The following is a 22516-nucleotide window of genomic DNA, read 5'->3' as shown; positions in this document are numbered from 1 at the left end:
TAACGTAGGCTATAAAAGGCGTGTTAAGCCTAGGCCTACTTCTGCAAACTTCAGATCTAGCCTATAGGCCTACGTCAGCGAAATCATAGCGGCTCCCGTTTACTGAGAAATATATTGAATTTCAGCTCATTTTAACTATACAACACAACGTATCCGCTGGTAAGGTTTTGCCGGGGCATGGCGGATCCTAACTCTGTTCGGGCAAGTGGTATGCAGTCAGAATGCAGTTGTCTGATCGGAAAAGTAACAAATAAATGTGATAAATATGTAACGTTATCATGAAAATAAACAGAATTAACAAAAAAATAAATATAGCCTATATTTATGGCATTTAAAATGTTTGAGTGATTCAGCTACTTCCATTTCCATACTACAACATGGTGATTTTTTCCCATGAAAACGAAAGTGACAGTGTTTATTTTTAAGGTTTTGTGAATGTAGTGAGCTAGCAAAACTGAGAGTTAGGTTACAGTTGCTACAGCTGACAAAGAGGGCTGCATTCTAATGACGATTATGATTATAACGAGAGGAGCAGTCTCACAAGCTGCTGCAGTGTCCAGAAATGAATACAGATAAAAATAGCTAATAAAAAATACATTAATCAAGCATCTTAGGTAATTTTTGTATCATGCTTCTCAGTAGAATTAGAATGTAACAGAACAGAATTTTTAAAGCCATTAAAAAGTTACATATTGCACTTTAAAAGGGACACTCTTCTGCTAAATTAACTCAGTTACCATGACAAAATAGTACTTAGAATGTTTTATATTTTTATTTAACAATACAATTTGAGCTGGGTCCACATTCAAAGCCTTCTCTCTCTGTCTCTCTCACCCTCAATGACAGAGTTTACATGCATTGTCCATGCAAAAAAAAAAAAAAGGAAAAAGGGCTTTAAAGATTCTGGGCTGCGTTTCCGAGTTTCAATGTACCTTAACGTTTTACGAAGGTTTTTAAGGTATACCTTCTTAAGGGAAACCGCTTTTTTACGAGTGTTTCCCAGACTATACCGTATACTATACCATACAGTATAACTGTTAAGGGACAACTTAAAGGTACATCGTAAATTGGAGCTGGCCTTCACTGTGGTGCTGAAAAGTTTATCAATCGATGCCAAGCAAATCGATTGTCTCACTTGTAAAGGCTTGTGAATGACGTTTTAATATTACACGTGTTGTCATAATCATTTTACATCAATCTAATATTGCAGAAGAGGAAGCTATGCCTACTAGAGATTATCTGCTAATCTCTTTAAGAGTCCGTTAAGACGAGACCTTGTGATAGTTTCAATAAATACATACATATAGGCTACAATGGATAAAATAAAAAGCATCAATCGGGACATATAAGCCATAGTCTGGGACTTCGTGGAAGCCCGGGGAAAAGGATATAGGCTACATATGGGTGAATTATTTTGTTCTTATTGAAACAAAGGTCTAATGTTAATTTGTTTTTGTCACACAATATATAGGCAACTGTAGCAGCATATCACTGCACTGCACTGATTCCCGCGAACTTTTCTCTGCAATGCAAAAATGATCGTAGATGAAAGGCAAAAGCGCGTCTGTGGAAATTGTTCATAAGGCACCCGGTATATAATTCATCATGATCAATTTCCACAGACGCGCTTTTGCCTTTCATCTACGATCATTTTTGCATTTGATTTGTGATTTGTTCATCCACCTTAATTTGCTGTTGGATAATCTTAAGTTTAACCAAGAATATCATTATTGGGTTGTTTACCGAAAATCGTAAAACAACAGGGTAAGAAAAATGTTCTGTAATGTTGATACTTACTCAGTGCTATTTTGTTTTATATAGGAGGTGTGAGCTAAAGGAAGGGGATGTAGATCATTTGGCTATGTTTGTCCATTATGAGCCACTGTACCTGTATGTGTGTTTATGGCTAGGCCAATCAACGTGCTCTAGTTCGGTCATGCAAGTAGACTCACTCAACGTTGTTTTTGCACACACAGGTTTTATATTCTTAATAAACCGGCGGTTTGTTCCAAGTCAGTGTGATCATTGACTCACACACAAACGAACTAATTTCTACAGGGTATGCAGTCAGAAAAGCCATATCCTAAGTTAGCGCCACTACGTATTGAATTAATTTTTTTTTTTTTTCTCTTCACAAATTGGATTATTATCATGGATAGGCCCTATAATTAATTATCATCATGATGGGGATAGACAGGTAAAACGACAACATTCTCACGACTTGCTATGCACAGACACGTTGATTGGATAATTACTTTTCGTAAAGTAAATATTAAACTAATTTTCGCATGCCGATGTGCTGCTAGATGCGCACTGTAGTACAACTGTTGATTTGAAAAGCAAAATGTTGGCATAATAAGGCTGAAACCGCGGAGCGCATCGCTAAGGGACAGCTTACGAGTGCCTCAGACCACCCTTTTAAAGGTATACCTTAGCTAAGGAGACGCTGGGAAACAGCTCGAGAGCTAAAGGAAGAGCTTAAGGGATACCTTACGACGCACGTAGCGCTAAGGAGACTCTGGGCTGCGTTTCCCAGAGTCTCCTTATAGCAACATAGCAGCAGTCACCAAATTACTAATACCAATTTAGCACTTGAGTACGCACACTCCTTGCACAAAAATAAATATACCATTAAATCTACTCCCAAACTCTGTACTTACCTTGGTACTTTTGCCCCAGTCAGCCAGTTGATGTTGTTTCGTCACCTGCCTTAAAATTCGCCTACAATACAAGCAAGGAATAAGAAGTAATAAAAATGATTATTGTAATGCTGTGTGTGTGTAGTATAGTTGAATGACATCAATTGCTGTTAGAGGACATTTTGCATGGAATATTACTGAAAGTTAAAATGCAAGTTAAGTCAAATTTCACCTCAAATGGAATCTACTATACTTCAGAGACTAGAAATTAGCATTTGCATTGTTTAATAAGCTATTACACATGTTAAAGAAAAGATAGCTTCAGCATGGGGGAATCATAATTTCCCTGGCATCAAATAAGTCTGGACCAAACGATCCTGGTGTGAAAGCGCTCTCAAATAGGCTTTATTCCCGTCTCGCTTTCCCCGGTCCATTGCTTCCCCTCCCCCAACGTCCCCTTGCTGCAGCCAGTAGTATGGAGCAGGATCACCTGACATCCAGAAGATGAAGAGACGTGGGTCTCATATGTCGACTGATGTCTGCTAGCAGCTAGCCATTTTTTTTCTCGCTAACTCGGTTTGGCTAGGCATGTCTGAAGGTTGAAGTTAAATCAAATTTGTCTTTTGAATTTACATATAGTTTAACTGTTAAAATATAATTCAGCAACTCTTCTAATGAATGTTGGTATGTTTCCCCACAGGTTCACACTCAATCTGGGCGTTTTCAACATTTATTTACGGGCAGACCAAATTCCCAGAATTCAGTATTTTGGCATTTGTGGATGATCTTCAGGTGCTGTACTATGACAGCAACATCAAGAAAATTATCTCTCGAAGCCAACCAAGCTCCACAAAGGGAGTTGAAGATATTATGCTTCTAGGTGCAAACATTGCGGTAGAAGTCATTTACAGTGGCATGAAACATCCCGCACATGAAAGGTTCTTTGCCAATCACACTGAAGGTGAGCTGAGTGCGAGCAGGTGTTCAGTTCAGGCCCCGTCCACATTCAGAAGAGCACACTACATTAAATTTCATTACACTATTATACAAAAGGGCCATGGTTTGTCCGTAGCATGCCAGCTTGCCATACTGGTAAGTTTCCTGTTTGCTGACGCAGAGGAGAAAAGAACATTGTGCTTAGAAAAGGTAAGGATTATAACCTTCAACATACACCTGACTAAAATGCATGTTCATTACACCCTGATACTGTACAGTGTGGAATTACTGTACTGTTACATTTCCTGTGGCCAGGAAAAATTGTATCCCAATAGGTTTGCATTTCACTATATATTTTACCTTATTTTGTTACCTTAGTATATGTTGCAGTTCTGATTGGTTTGGTAGGGAGGCTCTTTGGTCTGACCTATTGCTGGAGGGCCCAGACCTGCCCTTTATAGTTTTAATGATTTGTATGACCAGGCTGTTTTCTCTTATTTTTTGTTATGTTTCATATGTAAATGATTTTCTGGCTAAATTGCAACTACCTTTTCTGGGCTTCAGTGTCTTTGTATGTTGCAGTGCTGTGGATGTGAGGAAAGGTATATTTACTCGATAGCACCGCATTCGGCTATATAAGGTCCAGCCCCCATCACAGCAATAACCTGTCATTTTTCTCACTAACTTTTGTATATTTCCATCCCATGTGAGGAATCTCAGCTTCCCTGTGTCCCTGTATAACAGCTACTTCTCTGGCTGATGCACTGTTGTTTCCCCCTTCAGAGCGGCCCAGAGTCAGACTAATCCAGAAGACATGCAGGGAGACTGGAGTGGTGAAGGTGAGCTGTCTGGCCACTGGCTTCTACCCCCGGCACATCAACCTGACCATGCTGAGAGACGACCGTCCCATTCCAGACGAGGAGCTCACTTTTGGGGCGGTGTTACCCAACGGAGACGGGACGTACCAGACGAGCAGAACCCTTAGTATCAGTTCGGAGACAGCGAGAGAGAAACACCGTTACACCTGCTCTGTCACACACCTTGCTCTGGACAACAAGCTGGACATCAACTGGGGTAATGCACGTAAATACTGTACATATTCTGCAGCACATTATTGTATTATTGTGGAGTCAGTGGGACAGGGTGGAAGAACATTGCGTTTTGTGCAAGTGCATATTTGTAAAGTCTGCTACTTTCCATAAACATTAACCAATTTACTTTCTGATTTTGTCAATGTATTACACTGTTTTACAGAATCAGGGGAAGGTGCTGATGTTGCAGTCATCAGTTCTGTGGTTGTAGTGCTGGTTCTGGTTCTGGTTCTGATATTTGCCATCCGTGCGTTTATCGTCTATAAGAAGAGACGCAGAGGTGAGGGCATAACCGGTATTTATGGGTATGTGTGGAATGGGGAAAGGGTGTAATATTGTTTTCCTGATAAATTTCTCTTTTTACAGGCATCTAGACCTCCTTTGGATACTTGCTTGCTAAAGGTAAGTGTCTAAATATTAATGTTTACAGAGGAGTATACTGTTCTGTCCCTTCTGAAGATGTATCGCTGATGGTTTGTGCTCTCAGTTTTAGAGTCTGAAGACCCAGCTTCACATTCCTCTATCATTTAGAAATCCTTTATTGTACCTGGTCAGGATGAGTAATTTTCTTTTTAGTATTCAATGGAATTGCAGACTCTGGTAATTATGGTTCTCTTGCTATAAAATAGTCAAGTGCCTTACATTTATTGGTGCGTGTGTTTGCTGTAAAGTGGTATATTGAAGTGCACTTCAATGGACATGCAGACCGCTATCTGCAATTGCCACGACACTGTCAACATCCCATATGCGTATTATCTTATTAATATATTGTTTTCATTATTGGGGGGGCAAGCACCGCAGGTGCTGGAGCCACTCTTGTTTTAGTTTTAGTTTTATTTGTTAACTTTTCTTGCCAATGCAACTTAAATTCATGCATAGCAAAACCCACTGAACTTTGCACATCTGTAGAGCACTTAGTAAAGGCCCTTGGGCTGCTGGCAGCTCGTCATGTTAAAGTACTGCTCCAATGCATGGATAGCCCCATTGTCTGGTATTGTCTGGGCCATGCTAGCATCATCCAGGATGACAATGCCTCATTGTGCACCTGCAACCCCGGCTGGTTGGTCATTCGCTCTCACTTTCAGCTGCGCGATGCGTCTTCCTCCAATGGTATATCTGCTTAGACGTATTTTTGAATTTTGTGTAGAACACCAACTTCACAATTTCACTGATCTGGGCAGCATGTTCGTTAGCCTTTACCTACCTTACTTGAAAAATGGACCAGATCTATTGTGAATGCAGTTACTGAGAAAATTAAGTGCAATGAAATTAAGCTATTTTGCATTTGTGATTATCTGGTCACTCAAGTGTCATGATGGAAGCATTGCAAGTTAAATGAAATGCATTTGCCATCAAGTCTTTATGTGTTGCTTTCAACACATAACTTGTATTATTCAAGACACTTGCTGCTACTGCAACCCACTCAATATGAACATTGCCAATAAAGGGTAATTATCTGTTTCATAGTAGCTGTGTTTCCCCCAGCAGAGGGCACTAGTGGCACATTATGGAAAAGTATTGGGGTCAGTCTTACTTGAACAGAACAACAGAAGTCACTGCATAGCAGCTTTTCCACCGCATGGTACCAGCTCAACTCGACTTGACTCTACTGGTCTGCAGAGTTTTCACGTCATCTTTTGGTATCGCCTCAGCTCGCTTGGAACCTTGATGGAGGTGATACCAAAAAAAGTACCAGGTGCCAGGTACTATCTACAACTTTTGCCCGATGGCAAACCAAAACTGTTGAGTAGAGTTGAGTTGAGCTGGTACCATGCGGTGGAAAAGCGGCTCAAGAGACACAGCACTAGCTACACGGAGAGAACTAGTTTAAACTATTAACTTTCAGTTCTGTTAAAAGATTTACAAGAACACAACTAAGTTTATCATTGGTTAATCATCTGCTTTTGCATGCTGCGGATTCCTTTTTGTGTTGTTTTGTTAGAACTTTGGCCGAGCCAGTGGACGATTCACCACCCATGAACAGTGAACTAGTGCTACAGAGGAGAAGACGGATCAGCACTTTTGTTTTGTTTGGATTTTGTTTTGTTTGGATTATCCAATTATTTTGACTATATAGCTTTGTATATTTGCAGATTTAAATAGATCACTTCAAATACGTTTTTTATTTTTTTAATTGCAGTTTCCATTATTTTTAATGGAAAAATCAGATATTTAACTAATTCAATTAAGGTTAGGGTAATGAAAGTTGAGTCTGAGGGTTGAGGCAATTCACAGTTGTGTTCAGCAGCTTAAAGAAAGGTTAGGACATGGGTTTGTTTTTGACCATAAATAGATTTAGAATATATTCATATTTTTTTCAGGGAAATGATTATTTTTTAAATAACCTCAACCATATTATTTTGCATTTGTATTATTTAATTCATGATTTTAGCTTTGTTTTTCATCAATTCTAAATGAGTAATTAGATGTTTTCAAAAGTACCTATGGTTTCAATTAAGTTTTAGGGCTCAAATTAGGGTTAGGAAAATTAGGAAAACAGCGAGTCTGAGGGTTTGAAAAATGAAATGACTAACATTTACAAAGCATAAATCATCTGTTTTCATACCTTACATTTTTTAAAATTTATTATTTTATGTAATAATCACAATGAAATTTTGATGCACTACTCATTACACTGTTTTACAGACCCAGCAACACCGGTGCCATTCTATGTTTGTAGTGTCAGTTCTGGGTCTGATCTTAGGCATCTCTGCGTTTGCTTCCTGTGAAGGGAAGACTGTTTAAGAGCCCAGGAAAGAGAGGTAGCGTTTACAGGGTCATCATGACTTGACAAAGGGTGTTATTGTGGCCTCAAAGCATTCCAAAAAAATGAAAAGATAACTGAATTGTGTTGGCCAGAGGTGGTTGTGGCACAAATAAACCTAACAGAGTGTTTGTGTCAAAGGCAAACACACACACACACGCACACACACACACAAAGATATACATAGCCTATAGCAGTATTTATATCCTTGCATGGAATTAGAGCTTCAAATAGCTTTGTGTAAATCCTGAAATTTACACAATGTTATTTTAATCCTGAAAAAATATCCAAAATCCTAAAAATAAAGAAAATGTCTGCAGGTTGGCTGGCAGTGTGTAGTAGTGTTTAGTGATCATAATTATGTTGCATTTGAAGATAAAGTGGAATACAGATGTTTTCACCCGGCAAAACATTCTGCAAATGTTCAGATACAAATAAAAATCTTTTGTTAAACAGGCGTGGAAATGATTTCTGCTTTGTACACAAGGGCAGTTCTTAAATTACAGAGCTGCTGGGCCTTAAATTAGACACAGATCCATCTTCCACAAGTTAGCTTACTTTCCACCATAGGTTCACTTCTAATTTGTCAATTTTGTGAATCGTTTTATTTTTTTCCATTGTTAAATGAATGTACCGATGACACGTGTCCTTTTCGGTCAAAATGACAGCACAATATTAAAATTCATGCGTCAACTCCCAAGTGGCAAAGACCTACTCCTGGCTCCTATGTGTCATGAACATTTTACATTAAAATGACTGTACATTTAAATACGCTTTAAATGTGTAACAGTAATTTGCAGATTTGTGCAGATTTCTGTTGATGAAATTATGTTTTGATATGCAAAGGGTATTGAATGAAAACATGAAAGCTTCCACGAGGTTAAGAACACCAATTCCATTCATTTAAAAAAAGACAAAATACAAAATCCAGACACTTTTTACATGAGCAATAACAATTTTCAAGTGCAAATACCATTATCGACTCTATGATAAATCATAGCAAACTCTTATTTAAAAAAGCAAAAGAAAAACAAAACAAACCCAAAAAAAAAAACATCCATGTGTTCAGTTTCAGAGAGAAAAGGATGAGGGGGATATTTTGAGTTTGCAGGGAAATGGCATGAATAGAAGGTGTGGGGAGATGGAGTCAAGGCAGGAGACGGGGTTGGGGGGGGGGGGGGAGGGGGGTGGGTTGAATGGTGATATGTAGGAAGAAATAACCAAAAACAAAGCAGATATAAATACTGGAAGCAACAAGAAAACTTGAAGGTTGGCCTTTTGAACATTCAAAAGAATACATCAATGGCATTCCTACTATAGCTTCTCTGCTAATGGGTGAGCATGACAAGGACAACCATCTGTGCCTCTACTGAAATGTCTGTCCAGGAGTCCAACATCCTTGCCTCTTTTTGTCTTTGAACCACCAATCATTTACACGGGTCACTGGCTGGTGATGTAGTTGTACTTGTGCACCACCCAGAGTTACATCTTCTGTATTCACAATGAAAACAACGATCTGGTGTAAAGTACTAACTGACTCCTGAAAGTGAGAAAGCAAATACTGAACAAGTACAGAAATCAATGTTCTGTTCAAAGGGCATCTCAAAAACAATTACAGAGGGAGTCGTTCTCAAAATATAACTGGTGTCGATTCAGAAATACATTTATGTACATTACATTGCTGATTATTCAATCTTTTTTGTGAATTTCAGTGTAAGGGATGCAAGATTTCTTTTCTTTTTTAAAAGGCAAAATCAAAAACTAGTCACTATATCTTATAATTACTCCTAAGAATAAATTCTTTCAAAACATAAAATGAAGACATTCCATTATACAGTTTTGGCAGTTTTAAATATTGTTCTTGGTTTTTTTATGCACAGAAAAGGACATATGGAGACTAAATTCATTGCACATACAACAAAGGTAGGGTGACAAGTCTTGATCTAGTGCACAAGATAATCATTTGTCCTGCCATGGGGGGCAGTCTTTGGAAGAGCTGGCTTTAACGGGACAGACTATTTTTGAGATATAGGGAAGGGGAGAAGTTATGTCTTTGGAATTAGGGAGTGAGGGGGGCAAGGAGGGCAGTACGTAGTTTAGGGTCGTGCTCCGGGGAAGTCAACCCTCGGGCACAACCCTCGTCTAAGTCCGTTCGTCAATTACAACATTCACTGAAAACAACGAAACCGGTTTACCATAGAAAGAGTTTCCTTTCTCAGCACGCAAAATAAACTCGTTATCACGGTCCTGGGATCGTAGCTTGACCGTCCTCGATAACTGACCTGCGTACGTGTGCCAGAATCCGGTCTATCCTTTAATCGCCACTTTAAATGCAGCCTTTCATAACAACGATGCTTTTTTCCTCGTGAAGAAACAGGAGGGGGGGGGGGGGGGGGGGGGGGTCCTCCTGAGGGAAGGAGGCTAAAACGCAAGGTCAAAAGACGAGATCGAAGTTTTAAAGTGACCTTTCGGAGCGAGCAGCAAAGACGTCTCTCGGCCTCTTTCACAGTGTGGAGTGCTATGACAGCACTGCTCCCACACATACAGCTCTGTTTTCTTTTCCCAAAGATTTTCTCATTTTATGTTCGAAAAAAAAACAAACAAAAAAAAAACAATCCTATATTTTTTCGCTTTGATAAGTTAGTTAATTGGAATATAAAATAATTGTTCTAAAAGTAAGCAACAGACAATAATACAACACAAACGAACCGAACAGATACAAAAAATCAACTGTTTTAACAGCAATATCTTAATAAGAAAATTGCTCTAAGAGCTCGTAACATTTGGCTTTGAATGCTATGAAATGAAAAAAAGACCCTACTTCAGGAGAGAATGGTAGAGGTCATAGAATGTTGTAAAATTATTAAAGGATAAATGAGTTGGGATTTGGTAACAGCTGGAGCTGGGCCCAAACTGGTGGCTGTATATCCATAATAAGCCACTCTTTTAGGGAGGCCTGTTCTCACTTGCCAGGTGTAGATCCCATTCATAGGGCTTACCAAATGGCCACTACATTCATCTCTTAATATTCATAATTCATAATAATTCATCACTGCTTGGTTGGCAAAGTATTCCTAGATGTTCAATGAAAAGAAAAGCACTTTGCTTCTCCCTCACCCTGGCTAAGCAAGACATTTCTTTTGAAATGTTTAATATTCCCTTATTACTGTAATAAGAGATTATTGGGACAGTGGACCCATCTGCAAATAGCAGCCAAATGCTCAGTGGGGGGGTTTCTTCTCAGGAAGGAAAAATAATGAAAACAAAAACAAACAGACAAACAACATATAAACACAAATATTCATACGGGACGCAAAAGTCTAACCGAGTCTACGTGTGATGTGATTTTGATGGGCAAAGCTCTGCTGTGAGTGGCAGATTGGAGGGAGGGAGGAGCGGGAGAAAAAAAAACAAAAAACAAAGCCAAACATGAAAGTCTGCATAGTGAAGTATGTTTTCAAAGCCGCTGGAGAAAGTAAAAGTTCCGTGTTGTCTTGTTGCTAGGAGCCCTGCAGGTATGGGGCGGGGCCTGGTGGCGTTGGGGGAGGGCGGACCCGGGGACTACTTGTATGGCCGCAGGAATTCTGAGACTTTGCTGCTGATGAGGCGTATGAAGGAGCGGGGCAGCATCTCGTTGGACTCCCTGGTCGTGTATTTGAAGTAGTTGAGTGGGTGGGCCAGCACATCGAACAGGGTCTTTATCAACTTTTTGTCCTGCAGAGAAAAGGAGAACCAGCAAACACCTGAGAACAGCGTTCAGACTTTTCTGTGTGCAGTACAACATGGCCATTTTAAAAGTTAGAGGGTCTCCTTTGCTGTTTTTCTTCACATTGCACAGAGTGACCCAGGAAGACAATACATGCACTGACTAAGACAACATCAGGTAACAGGAAGAGAAAATGTTTAGTTTGACGTCCATTCACAAATAGTTTAATGTCTGAGAGAGGTAGTGTTTGGTTGATGTTAAAATGCTGTTGTCACTCTATAACAGGAATTATTAATGAGTTTAAGGGCCTTGGTTTATTTATACAGTGTTTGATGATGTTGAGGTGTAGATACTATATTTTGATTATATTAAGTGTGTAAACACAGTGGGATAGCATTGTTTTGGATGGTTGGTCTTTGCATTTTGTTGCCTTGAGTTCTCACCTTGAGGATTTCTTGGTGATTTTCAGAGGCGTAGAGTCTTCCATCCCTCACAATGTTTTCCACCAGCTGTTCATAGTCCTCTGAAACATAAAAACAAAGCATTGACATTTCCCAAACCACATCTACTGACATGACAAATTCTACTGCCATATATCTAAGCCACTGTTTAACCGAGGCCTTGCTGACTGTTCTCTGGCAGATTTTGTGTGAAAGTGTGTGTAGATCTGGGAATTCCTCTGAATCACGGTCCTTATGCTGCATAGTTCAGGAGGTACTGTAGTTGCCTATTAGCAATCTAAACAAGAAACAGGAAAGCAAGCTGGCTTCCAAAGTAGAATAAATACTTTTAGAGGTAGCAACATATAAAACAGGCTAAAACAGGCAAAAATTATATTATTATTTGTTATATTATTTGCTTTCTAAGTTGTTACGTATCTACTATTATCTGCTTTCATAATTTCCATAAATATTTGGTCAGCAGCTATTCCTGTGTTAAAATACAAGGATTAAGTTTGTTATGAGCTGTCAATCAACAGTGAAATAGCAAAGGAAATTGTGGTTTTATCTGGAAAAGTATTTTTCCAGAAAGTTTTACATTAAAAAGCCTCAAACCTCAAATAAAGGGGGCTTAATTTTGTTAGACAGAACAAAAATGAACATAACCCAGATACAGTGCAAGATTCATGACTGTCAGAGATTAATTTTCTTTGGAAAATTGGCTGAATTGGCTGAAAATGCCTAAATGAAAATATGGTTTTTCAGACCACAATTCTTGTGGTCTGAAAAACCATATTTTCATTTAGGCATTTTGCCATTTTGATTTCTTGTGAATCATGTGAAATGAATAAAAACAAATATCTTAAAATTGGACTAGTTTCACATGATAAAAACTTTCTATATTGTGCATTTAACATATATTTTTAGTTTTTGCTGTGAAATATATTTATCATATTTCCCAGCAATATCTGAAAGTGGCAATGACATAGATTTGCCCATATATTTTGTGCAGTATTGCAATATACAAAAAATATATAATTTGAATTAATATATTTCATCTTTATATATTGAAGTCCACTCCATTTGGGTATAGGGGGAGTGGCCAAGCAGTGCGTACCGTCGTAGGTGACGTATGGGATCTGGAAGCCGCGGGCGCTGTTGGCCTCGTTGGATTTGAAGTTGATCCAGAGGCGGCGGGAGCGGGCGGTGAAGGCGATGGGCCGCTCGTACGTCTGGCACGTCTCGTACGTGGTGATGGAGCTGGCCGACCCTGTAGGGGGCGACGCGGGACCTGCCGTCAGTCGGGGAAGGAGCGCGTACGAAGGAGGACTCGTCTGGCAGAGAGCAAGCTCAGCGACGGGTCTCCCGGGTGCCACGCCCACGTGCATATCCCCACTGGCGCAGCGCTAACGAAGATTACACCCTAATCACGGTAACACAACAGCCAGGGCTGATTCGCGCACAGCTCCTGCTCCTAATTGTTTCATTATCCCCAGTCATTTATTTGATTTGACTATTTTAATTAAGGCAAGAATTACAGCTGCAAAACTGCACATGCATCCCGGCTGAAAATGCTTACTGAGATCTGAAATAAAGTAGCCATGGGTGTATATGAACCAGGATTGGTGTACTGTAAATAGTGTAGCCACTAACCCAGAATAAATGCTTGTACCAAACACATGTGCACACACTAGTCCTCCAAGGGACATTGGATCCCTGAACTAAACATTTCCTTCAGAACCCCCAACACGTCCTTATAAATGCTAATTCCTTAGTTTACATAAAAGGACTGAAGAAATTTGCTCCATAATTATTTATTTTCTTATTTATCCTTTATTTACTTTAAATGGAGTGCACCTTGGGACAACAAAGGCACAGAAGTAGAATGACTAGAAGTAGAATGGTTCTCTTCATTAAAAGTAATGGCTACAGGTCTGAGAGAGCCATATTGGGTCAGATCAGGTCAGAAGTGTTCCCACTCAGATGTGAGTTATGCTGCTGTGAAGAATTTCCACAGTGCCTGTTAATTCAGCAGGCTCTTTGGACTGAATAGAGAGTCAGAATATAATAAGCCTGGGGTACAGAGAGAAGGCGTGAGATGGCTACAATTCAATTCAATTTGTCTAGCTGTATTTGTATTACTTGTTTCAGGCACTGTCACAAAGATACTTCACAGGGAAATAACCAACTAGCCATGTAAAAAAAAAACACACACACACGCACACATCCCTTCTGACCGTAAATGTGGTGTGGTGTTCATTGTCACATTCAGGGTGGGCGTAGGTGTGACGATGACTCACAGTTCTTCCTCATGACCAGTACGTCTCCACACTCATCCTCTGAGGGCAGGAATATCTCGGGCACTACGATGAGAATCTTGCGTTTTGGCGGGGGGTTGATGTTCCAGGTGCATTCCACGTTGGCGGGGTAGTTTCCTGGATAGTTGGGCGACTCAATATAGCCAGTAAACTCGCCCATCTCTCCCCCACACTCCCTATCTGCGACACACACACACACACACACACATACACACATATGACACAGGAGGGTGTGACACCGGTTAACAAAACAGGAAGAAAACAGGCACCCTCAAACATGGACTGGTGAAGCGTGATGTGTAGAAGACAACATTTTGACATTACTGTACAAGTATTTATCGAGTCTCAAGGTATGGTAATGTTGAAATATTTTCTACTACTCTCTAAACTGTACCACAGGAATAAACCACAGCAACCCATGCCTTCTGTGCAGGCCTAGGGTAGTAATATAATTCTCACATACAGAAATATATATATATAGCAACATGCTATAGAAGTGTGTATTAAACAGCTTTGATATGTGCCAATGAACGGGGTGTGGTGGTGAAGTCTGACAGCATGTGTGTGAGGCACTCACTCTTGCACTGGGAGGTGCAAGAGTGAGCTCCATCGAAGTCGGTAGTGGTGTTGCCAGGGCAGGAGATGCAGTAGTTCTGCCGGAACTCAGTCTGGTATGTGCCAAGAGGGCAGCGAATACACTGATGAACCGTGGTGTTGTAGTAATGCCCAGGAGAGCACTGGACTGCAGGCAGAACACACACACACACACACACACATGCACACACACAGACACACACACACGTGAGACATCAGCTAGCCATCATGTGTCATTCTCAGAACATTTCCTTAATACATTCATTACAGGAGCATTATCTCATTACCCCACAACACTGACAGAGTTCCCTGTTAACTGGACACAATATGATTCAGTATAATTTTAACTCACACCTCTACACAAGAGTTGTAAATACTGTACATGATGAATGTAGAGCGTAACTTTTCTCTTGCTAAGAGACAGTGCCCAGTTATGTCCTTTGTTATAGATAGCAATGTGTGACTATATTCAAACATATCAGTGCTGCGTTTACCACATAAATTGAATACATTAGAAACATTTCAATTTAGCAAGCTAATACTAAAAGGCTTATGACTGCTGTTGTTTTTACAAGTTACAACAGTCAATCTAACTTCATATTATCTACTGCAGCTTCCGACTGGCTGTACTGTAGATCAGAATGAAGTGTCCATATGCAAGATAATAATCCACAGTACTGGGAGGCCACACAGCGAGGCTGATCCAGTCTGGTGTGTTGGGTCGCTCACCTTTGGCCTCACAGTCGTGGAAGGAGCTGGCCCCTTCCCGTTTGGTGCTCAGCCCCCCTCCACAGGGGAAGCAGAGCGTTCGGCCCGGGTCAGGCTGGTAGGAGCCCTGCGGGCATGGCTGGCAGGGCTTAAACCCGTCACTGGAGTAGTACCCCGTCGGGCACTGGCCTGCATTCGGAGAAGCAAACGGTTCAAAGTTCGGAAAACAAAGCACGGTCCTCCAGTTGTCTACTCACTATAATGTTCACGTACAGTGACTAGATAACAGTGTGTATTCAGTGAGCTGCTGTGGGATAGAGCACTCTTTGCTGTGTTCTTTTAAAATTAAATGGTTGAAATATCACAATTTCCCCAAGGGAGACATCAAACTGAACAATGAAACAGGTCACAGGTTCCAAGGGCATTTGTATTTATAAATATGCATGAAGCACTGAATCCCATAAAACACTCTGTCCATAAGTGTCCTAAACATCAATTCAGAAAATTCAAGGACAACACTGACATAAGTAACAAAAGTGACATCTGTGTCTCTAAAGGAATGAGCGATTGCAAATTCATTTGAAGAAATTAGAAGGAAACATCGCCATCTATAGGCTATGCAGCCTACCTGCACAGGAAGTGATGTTGCGGGCACTGATAGGGCCGTGCCTAGTTATTTGTGCAAAATCAGCATGCACCATATGTAAAACATACAACTAATAATTTGTCCAGTGTGGAAATGTGCTTTTTTCCACGCGTAGCTGACCTAATCAACAAAGAAAAGGGGGGAAGAGAACAACATTTAAATGTAGCAATGAATTTAAAATCCAGGTTCAGCTGAAGCTGCATCTATGGGCAGATCTGTGACGGTACAATTGTGTCCAAGACGAAAGGTACTGTTAGCCACAGCCCCGAGGTTAAGTCACGAACAGAAAGTATGGTACTACCAGGCTCAACCACCAGTCCTTTAAGATTTTTGAGCCTGTGAGCTTAAGGAATCCCCTTTAACACTGTAACCTGATTGTTTATAGCATTGATTGTGCTATTAAGTCTGACTACACGCTTGTCTCGTGGGCTTCCTTACTGCTGTGGACTGGAGCTTGTTTGACACTACAAAGAACGGAGATTTGGTTTCATTTCTTTTTTTTTTAAAGAAAAGAAAGAGGAGTGTAGCTTTTATTTAATGTAAAATAGCTGTTTTCTTTCATTTTATGTTTTAACTGTACTGATGCTGGAACCGTTTCAGGCTGACGTGAGGTTTGCTGATCTGAATAACACCAGCCATCTATCGATAAAGTTAGCGAATGATATTCAAAACACATATTCGTTTGTCTTTTTTACGCTCCAATTTGAACCATAAAACAAACAACAAAAAAAACAACAACAAAAACAGGGTCAGATCCTCAGAACTGTGCCGGGTTTCTGCCATGTCTTTTGGAAATGCTGTGTCATTCAGAGGTACTTCATGGTGCTGTGGGTTGAGGGTATAGACAGCAGTCACCTGGAGGTTCATTGGCCTGGCTCAGTTCTGGCGTTTGCACATTTGCTAATTGTGATGGGTAGTACATTGGGACTAATCTGTAATATTGATAATGACTATAATGAGATAAAGGGTATTGGATTGTGAAGTAATCCCTAGCGATCTGTATTTTGATACTTGAATGATTCTGCTTTTATAAATATATATATGTATATGGATGTATGTAAGTAATGTTTCATTTTTTTTTCTTCGGCCACGTTTGTCGGAACAAGAGAGCCGACAGTGTTTGAAAAGCTTCACATATCAATGGTACCCATCCCTGACCTGTCTTGGGGGTGAAAGGTGAGCGGGATCGGACTGAGAGATCTAACTCAGACGGACCTCAATACAGGCACACAGAGACAGATTGTAAATAATTACATTACATTACATTTACTTGACAGACGCTTTTATCCAAAACGACGTACAAAAAGGTTCAGTAAGGTACAATACTTATTTTGTACAGCTATTTCTAACCAAGAACACAGTTCACAGTGAACACTATTCTGACCTGACCTCTGCAAAGCCAACTAGGCAGAAGAATAAGCTACAGTATTAGGACAAATACAAATTACCAAGAAAGTGCTGGGATGGGGCAACATGTAACAAGTGTCATGAAAGGGTTTTTTTTTTAAATTTATTATTATTATTTTTTATATATAAAAGAGTGAAATATACAGTGTGGTGGTGGTTAGTCTAGGTATAGTCTGAAGAGATGAGTCTTCAGGCCACAGCGGAAGATGGGTAGTGAGGGGGAGGTTCGGAGAGAGACGGGGAGTTCGTTCCACCACTGGGGAGCTAGGGTGGAGAAGCTCTGTGATCCCTTTGGGCGGGTGGGAGGGGTTACAAGCCGCCCTGCTGCCGCAGAGCGGAGTGGTCAAGCAGGCACATAGAACCGAGTCATGTCCTGCAAGTAGATGGGGGCTGTCCTGTTGGCAGCAGTGTAGGCAAGGGTCAGGGCTTTGAACCGGATCCTGGCAGTGACCAGTAGCCAGTGGAGTGATCGCAGCAGCGGAGTGACGTGGAAGAATTTGGGAAGGTTGTAGATGAGTCGGGCAGCGGCATTCTGAATCATCTGTAATGGCTGTATGGCACAAGCTGGCAGGCTTGCAAATAATAATCTCGGGCTTCCAGTCTTTTTTAATTATTATTTTTCATAATTGTACAACTAATACATGATAAAAATGGCAACCAACGTTTTTTTTTTTGCTTGATTTATTTGCGTGAAACAATTTTAATAGGATGTCAGTTCCAATTCATTTTCTATTTTAATTTGTGTTAATTATGAATCTGTGGTGTGTATCTTGGAGGGTTATTTTGGAGTGTAAAGGGAACTATATTGCAATCTGAAACTTTGGAATCCCACTATGGAATCCTACAACATAAATATTACGAGTACAGAGCAATGTTTTAATTCTCACACGTGGAAAATATTACACTCCAATCATTCAACGGAACTGTAAGACCGTGTAAGCGCTTCGTCTTTGCAGTGTTTCTGTAGAGTGAGCGGTATCTCGAAACAGCCGGCCGACACAAGGATTTATCCTCTAACTGGTTTAATCCCTGGGAAAGGTATGGATAGGCTGTTACTCCAATTTACACAGCACCGCTTAGCTATAGCTTTTAGGCTAGCTATCTTCCGTTCAACAAGAATACCAGAAAACTGCTGCTGCGTCTCCACGCATTTTTTTCGCTTTTCTTCCCTTCCACACTGCGCCACCTCCTCTCTCTAAATTTAAAATTTACGGAGGCCTTAGTTATCTGGTGATCTTGACATAGCAAACGTTTTCTTGTGATCTTGTCCAATCCCATAATTCCAAATTGCTACAGTGAAAATGCACAAAATCCCGTACATGAATACCTGGGAAGGTCTTCAAGAATATTTAGGACTTTGCAGAAAATGGTTTGATTTCATAATTTTATTGAATTTTAAAAAGTGGTATGTATGAAATTGAATGAACATTTTGGAGGATTTTACCATCCCATGAATCCAGATTCCTACTGTGAAAACACTTTTTCCATGACTACCTGGGACTTCAGATATCTAGCTGAGTTTAACGATTTGATTTGATTATTTTATGGAATTTTAATTTTAATATTTAATTGCCATTTTGGAGATACTCCATTGTAGAGCATTTAATACTGAATTCTGGAGTATTTATTTATTGGCTTATTGAAATCGCAAGTCGTAATTTTATCTGCGGTAGATTCGCGCCACAAAGAGATTTACTGTAAACGAGCATTGCAGACTGCGCGCACAATTTTTAAGTGCGGATAGCAAGTAGTAACTTTAGATTTACTGTAAAGTGATTTACAGTAATGTAGACCGCGCACAAACTTTTTAAATGCGGATAGCTGGTCCCATCATGCAGGTGCAGTTGGCGTGACCGCAGCGACGAACTGTTTGTGGGTGGTGGGGGAAATTAGGTGGGAGAGAGAAGCTCTTAAGGTGTGGCTGTCATACGGCCATGAAACGTCCTGAAGAAGTATTAAACTCGGATCCGAACGCAGCCGGGAAGTTTGGAGTGTTGGGTTTTTAAGAAGTTATGGAACGAATAACTGCGCTTCTTTTTCTTTTACAGGCGTCAGTAACTGTTGTCAACACAGGTAAAATATTTAGCCTATATCCATTGATTTATGACGGTTTGAATAAATCACCAGCTTGGTTGAAAGCAAACCACGCACTTGACAGCGGTGGATGTTTGTGCGGGTAAACAAGCATTCCAGCTGATAGCAACGGATTGGCTTAGCGAATTTGTAATTAGCATACGTTACTTGTTTTCATGTGAATGTCTTATGTATACAAAAAAACTTTATACTTAGCAACGTAATTTTTTCTACTGTAAAATCAAACCGATTGGTGAACTTAAGATTCGTAACGTGCAAAAGGCGTGTTAAGCCTATACTTCGGCCTATAGGTTTTGGTTAGCCAGAGGTCGTTAATCGATTTACTGTTTAAGATATGTAGTTTTTTTAAATTCATAAAAAACTTACCAAAAACAATGCCCTTTAATGTGAGTTACGAGAATGCTTGTTTTCCGTTTGCCCCTCTGCAGTCTATTTGCTTCGCCACTGCAGTTGACGGTGGCTTCAAAAGTGTCCTGTTTTTTGTGGCAATTCCTCTGAATATCCCCAAAAATGTTATCTGCAATACAAATGTTAAAGTTTAAACGTTAAAGTGTCAGAATCTACACCATGTATTTGCTTTCTTTTATTCAATAATTTTATTCAGAATACGTTTTATTGTGAGCCACTTGTCTTATCAGTACAAAGTACAGCTAATTATATGCTTTAGTGCCCTATATGTCTTTGCCGACTTTAATAACCATAGTAGCCTACTGCCAAGAGTACAAAGTGCATTTGATACATAGCCTACTGTTATACGGAAAGAGTGAAGGATGTTGTACATTCACATAGAAACTCATTGTTGAATGAATGAAAGTAAATTTGTCTATTGTTTGTGTTAAAACTCACTTTTCCTTTGCGTTGTTCTAAGTGGGATGGTTGGAACAATGGTTCCAACCTATGGTTGATTCCAATTGATCATTAATAAAACACACTAGTTTACACATGTTGGAAAATAACACATATGTCAATAACTGTATTATTTTTTTAGTCTAAAGCATTTTTTGTGCATATTTATCAAGGGTGCCAATAATTCTGGAGCCCACTGTATATAACACTGTTGCCACATTGTCTGCCCACACCAATACACGCTCACACCTGAGCGCCATTTGGAAGTGGATTAGAGTGAGACATCTGTTCGCACAATCTAGCTATTTTTCAAGGTTCAAAAGTACGTTCCACTGTTCTGGAATCGCCCCCCACTGTGCCTGGGGCAGTGTTGCTATAAAACATACACCAACCTACGGTAATCCTTTTATGCAGTCGTTTGCAATATAGCGCAATGTGAATGTTTGACTTTTATTATGCCTCCTCGACGGCACAGCCGTGGCTGTAGGCATTATGTTTTCGGGTTGTCCGTCCGTCAAAGGTGGTCAAAGGTTAAGGTCACTGTGACCTCACAAAACACATTTTTGCCTTGAGAGAATACAAAACACATTTTTGCCTTGAGGAAATTTCTTCAAATTTGGCACAGACGTCCACTTGGACTCAAGGATGAACTGATTAGATTTTCGTGGTCAAAGGTCAAGGTCACTGTGACCTCACGTCCGTCCCATTCTCTTGTGAACGCTATATCTGGAACGCCTTGAGGGAATTTCTTCAAATTTGACACAAACGTCCACTTTGACTCAAGGATGAACTGATTAGATTTTGGTAGTCAAAGGTCAAGGTCACTGTGACCTCACAAAGCACATTTTTGGCCATAACTCAAGAATTCATATGCTAATTATGACAAAGTTAGACACAAATGTCTAATAGGATACAATGATCAAGTAATGACATTTTATATCGAAATGGTCAATCTAGCCAGGAAAAGGAACCAGGGAAGAAGTGAATTATCACATGCATGAAGCCTTTCCTCCTGGCTAGACCTCATTGTTTAGAGATTGTACTTAAGCTGTGCCCTTTCAAATGCAAGCTCTCCCCTGAGACTTAGGTGCCGAGAGCCATTGGAAAGCAACCCTGGGTGACTAGAAATTATAATATGTAAAGAGTCATTGATCTAGCCAGGAAAGGAACCAGGGAAGGAGTGAATTATCACATGCATGAAGCCTTGATGAAGTGATGACATTTTATATCCAAACTGGCTACTGGTTGGCGGAGGCATACAACCGCGAGGCGGTATTTCTAGTTCTTCATGCCATGCATAGCTATTTCTGACATACTGTGGCTAAAAATGGTAAATATCCCTCTAAATATGAATAGTGTAATTAAGAAAAATGATCAACTCATTAAAATTCTGGGATTGCAATTGTGGTTGGAACAAAAGCCAGCATGCGCATTGGTCCCCCAGGGCTGAATTTGAGACCCACTGAACTAATAGATATTCCCAAATCTAAACAGAACAACATAGCAGCAGTCACCAAATTACTAATACCAATTTAGCACTTGAGTACGCACACTCCTTGCACAAAAATAAATATACCATTAAATCTACTCACAAACTCTGTACTTACCTTGGTATTTTTGCCCCAGTCAGCCAGTTGATGCCATGTTTTTCGTCACCTGCCTTAAAATTTGTCTACAATACAAGCAAGGAATAAGAAGTAATAAAAATGAATACCAGAAAACTGCTGCTGCGTCTCCACGCATTTTTTTCGCTTTTCTTCCCTTCCACACTGCGCCACCTCCTCTCTCTAAATTTAAAATTTACGGAGGCCTTAGTTATCTGGTGATCTTGACATAGCAAACGTTTTCTTGTGATCTTGTCCAATCCCATAATTCCAAATTGCTACAGTGAAAATGCACAAAATCCCGTACATGAATACCTGGGAAGGTCTTCAAGAATATTTAGGACTTTGCAGAAAATGGTTTGATTTCATAATTTTATTGAATTTTAAAAAGTGGTATGTATGAAATTGAATGAACATTTTGGAGGATTTTACCATCCCATGAATCCAGATTCCTACTGTGAAAACACTTTTTCCATGACTACCTGGGACTTCAGATATCTAGCTGAGTTTAACGATTTGATTTGATTATTTTATGGAATTTTAATTTTAATATTTAATTGCCATTTTGGAGATACTCCATTGTAGAGCATTTAATACTGAATTCTGGAGTATTTATTTATTGGCTTATTGAAATCGCAAGTCGTAATTTTATCTGCGGTAGATTCGCGCCACAAAGAGATTTACTGTAAACGAGCATTGTAGACTGCGCGCACAATTTTTAAG

At 39.9% G+C, this 22516-nt stretch overlaps 3 protein-coding genes across 7 annotated transcripts in view; 2 read left to right on the top strand and 1 right to left on the bottom strand.

Moving 5' to 3' along the window:
* LOC118208018 (DLA class I histocompatibility antigen, A9/A9 alpha chain-like) overlaps positions 1-7885 on the top strand; it is a 41481-nt gene extending 33596 nt beyond the window's left edge. Inside the window, exons 7-10 of the mRNA XM_035382280.1 lie at positions 4359-4649; positions 4830-4946; positions 5033-5068; positions 6609-7885. The gene's annotated coding sequence lies outside the window, so the exon portion shown is untranslated. The remainder of the gene's footprint in view (positions 1-4358; positions 4650-4829; positions 4947-5032; positions 5069-6608) is intronic.
* LOC118208013 (class I histocompatibility antigen, F10 alpha chain-like) overlaps positions 1-22516 on the top strand; it is a 30911-nt gene that overhangs the window by 423 nt on the left and 7972 nt on the right. Inside the window, exon 2 of one of the 5 annotated variants that reach the window (XM_035382270.1) lies at positions 3340-3600. The exons of 3 other annotated variants lie outside the window; for them this stretch is intronic. In XM_035382270.1, the coding sequence (XP_035238161.1) occupies positions 3340-3600 (261 nt within the window). Of the gene's footprint in view, positions 1-3339; positions 3601-19129; positions 19323-22516 lie in introns of those variants that run through there. One more of the 5 variants, XM_035382268.1, reaches the window with a different exon arrangement.
* Positions 8306-15936, bottom strand: LOC118208026 (signal peptide, CUB and EGF-like domain-containing protein 3). Its single transcript, XM_035382292.1, has 7 exons — positions 15825-15936; positions 15218-15385; positions 14472-14636; positions 13877-14074; positions 12694-12846; positions 11580-11659; positions 8306-11144 (listed from the first exon to the last, which is right to left on the bottom strand). Exons 1-7 carry the CDS (start codon positions 15895-15897, stop codon positions 10992-10994), a joined length of 990 nt encoding a protein of 329 aa, XP_035238183.1. The 5' UTR covers positions 15898-15936; the 3' UTR covers positions 8306-10991.

The sequence above is a fragment of the Anguilla anguilla genome, chromosome 11 (genome assembly GCF_013347855.1).
Source record: "Anguilla anguilla isolate fAngAng1 chromosome 11, fAngAng1.pri, whole genome shotgun sequence".
NCBI classification, from domain to species: Eukaryota; Metazoa; Chordata; class Actinopteri; order Anguilliformes; family Anguillidae; genus Anguilla; species Anguilla anguilla.
This window is presented reverse-complemented; position numbering and strand designations above follow the sequence as displayed.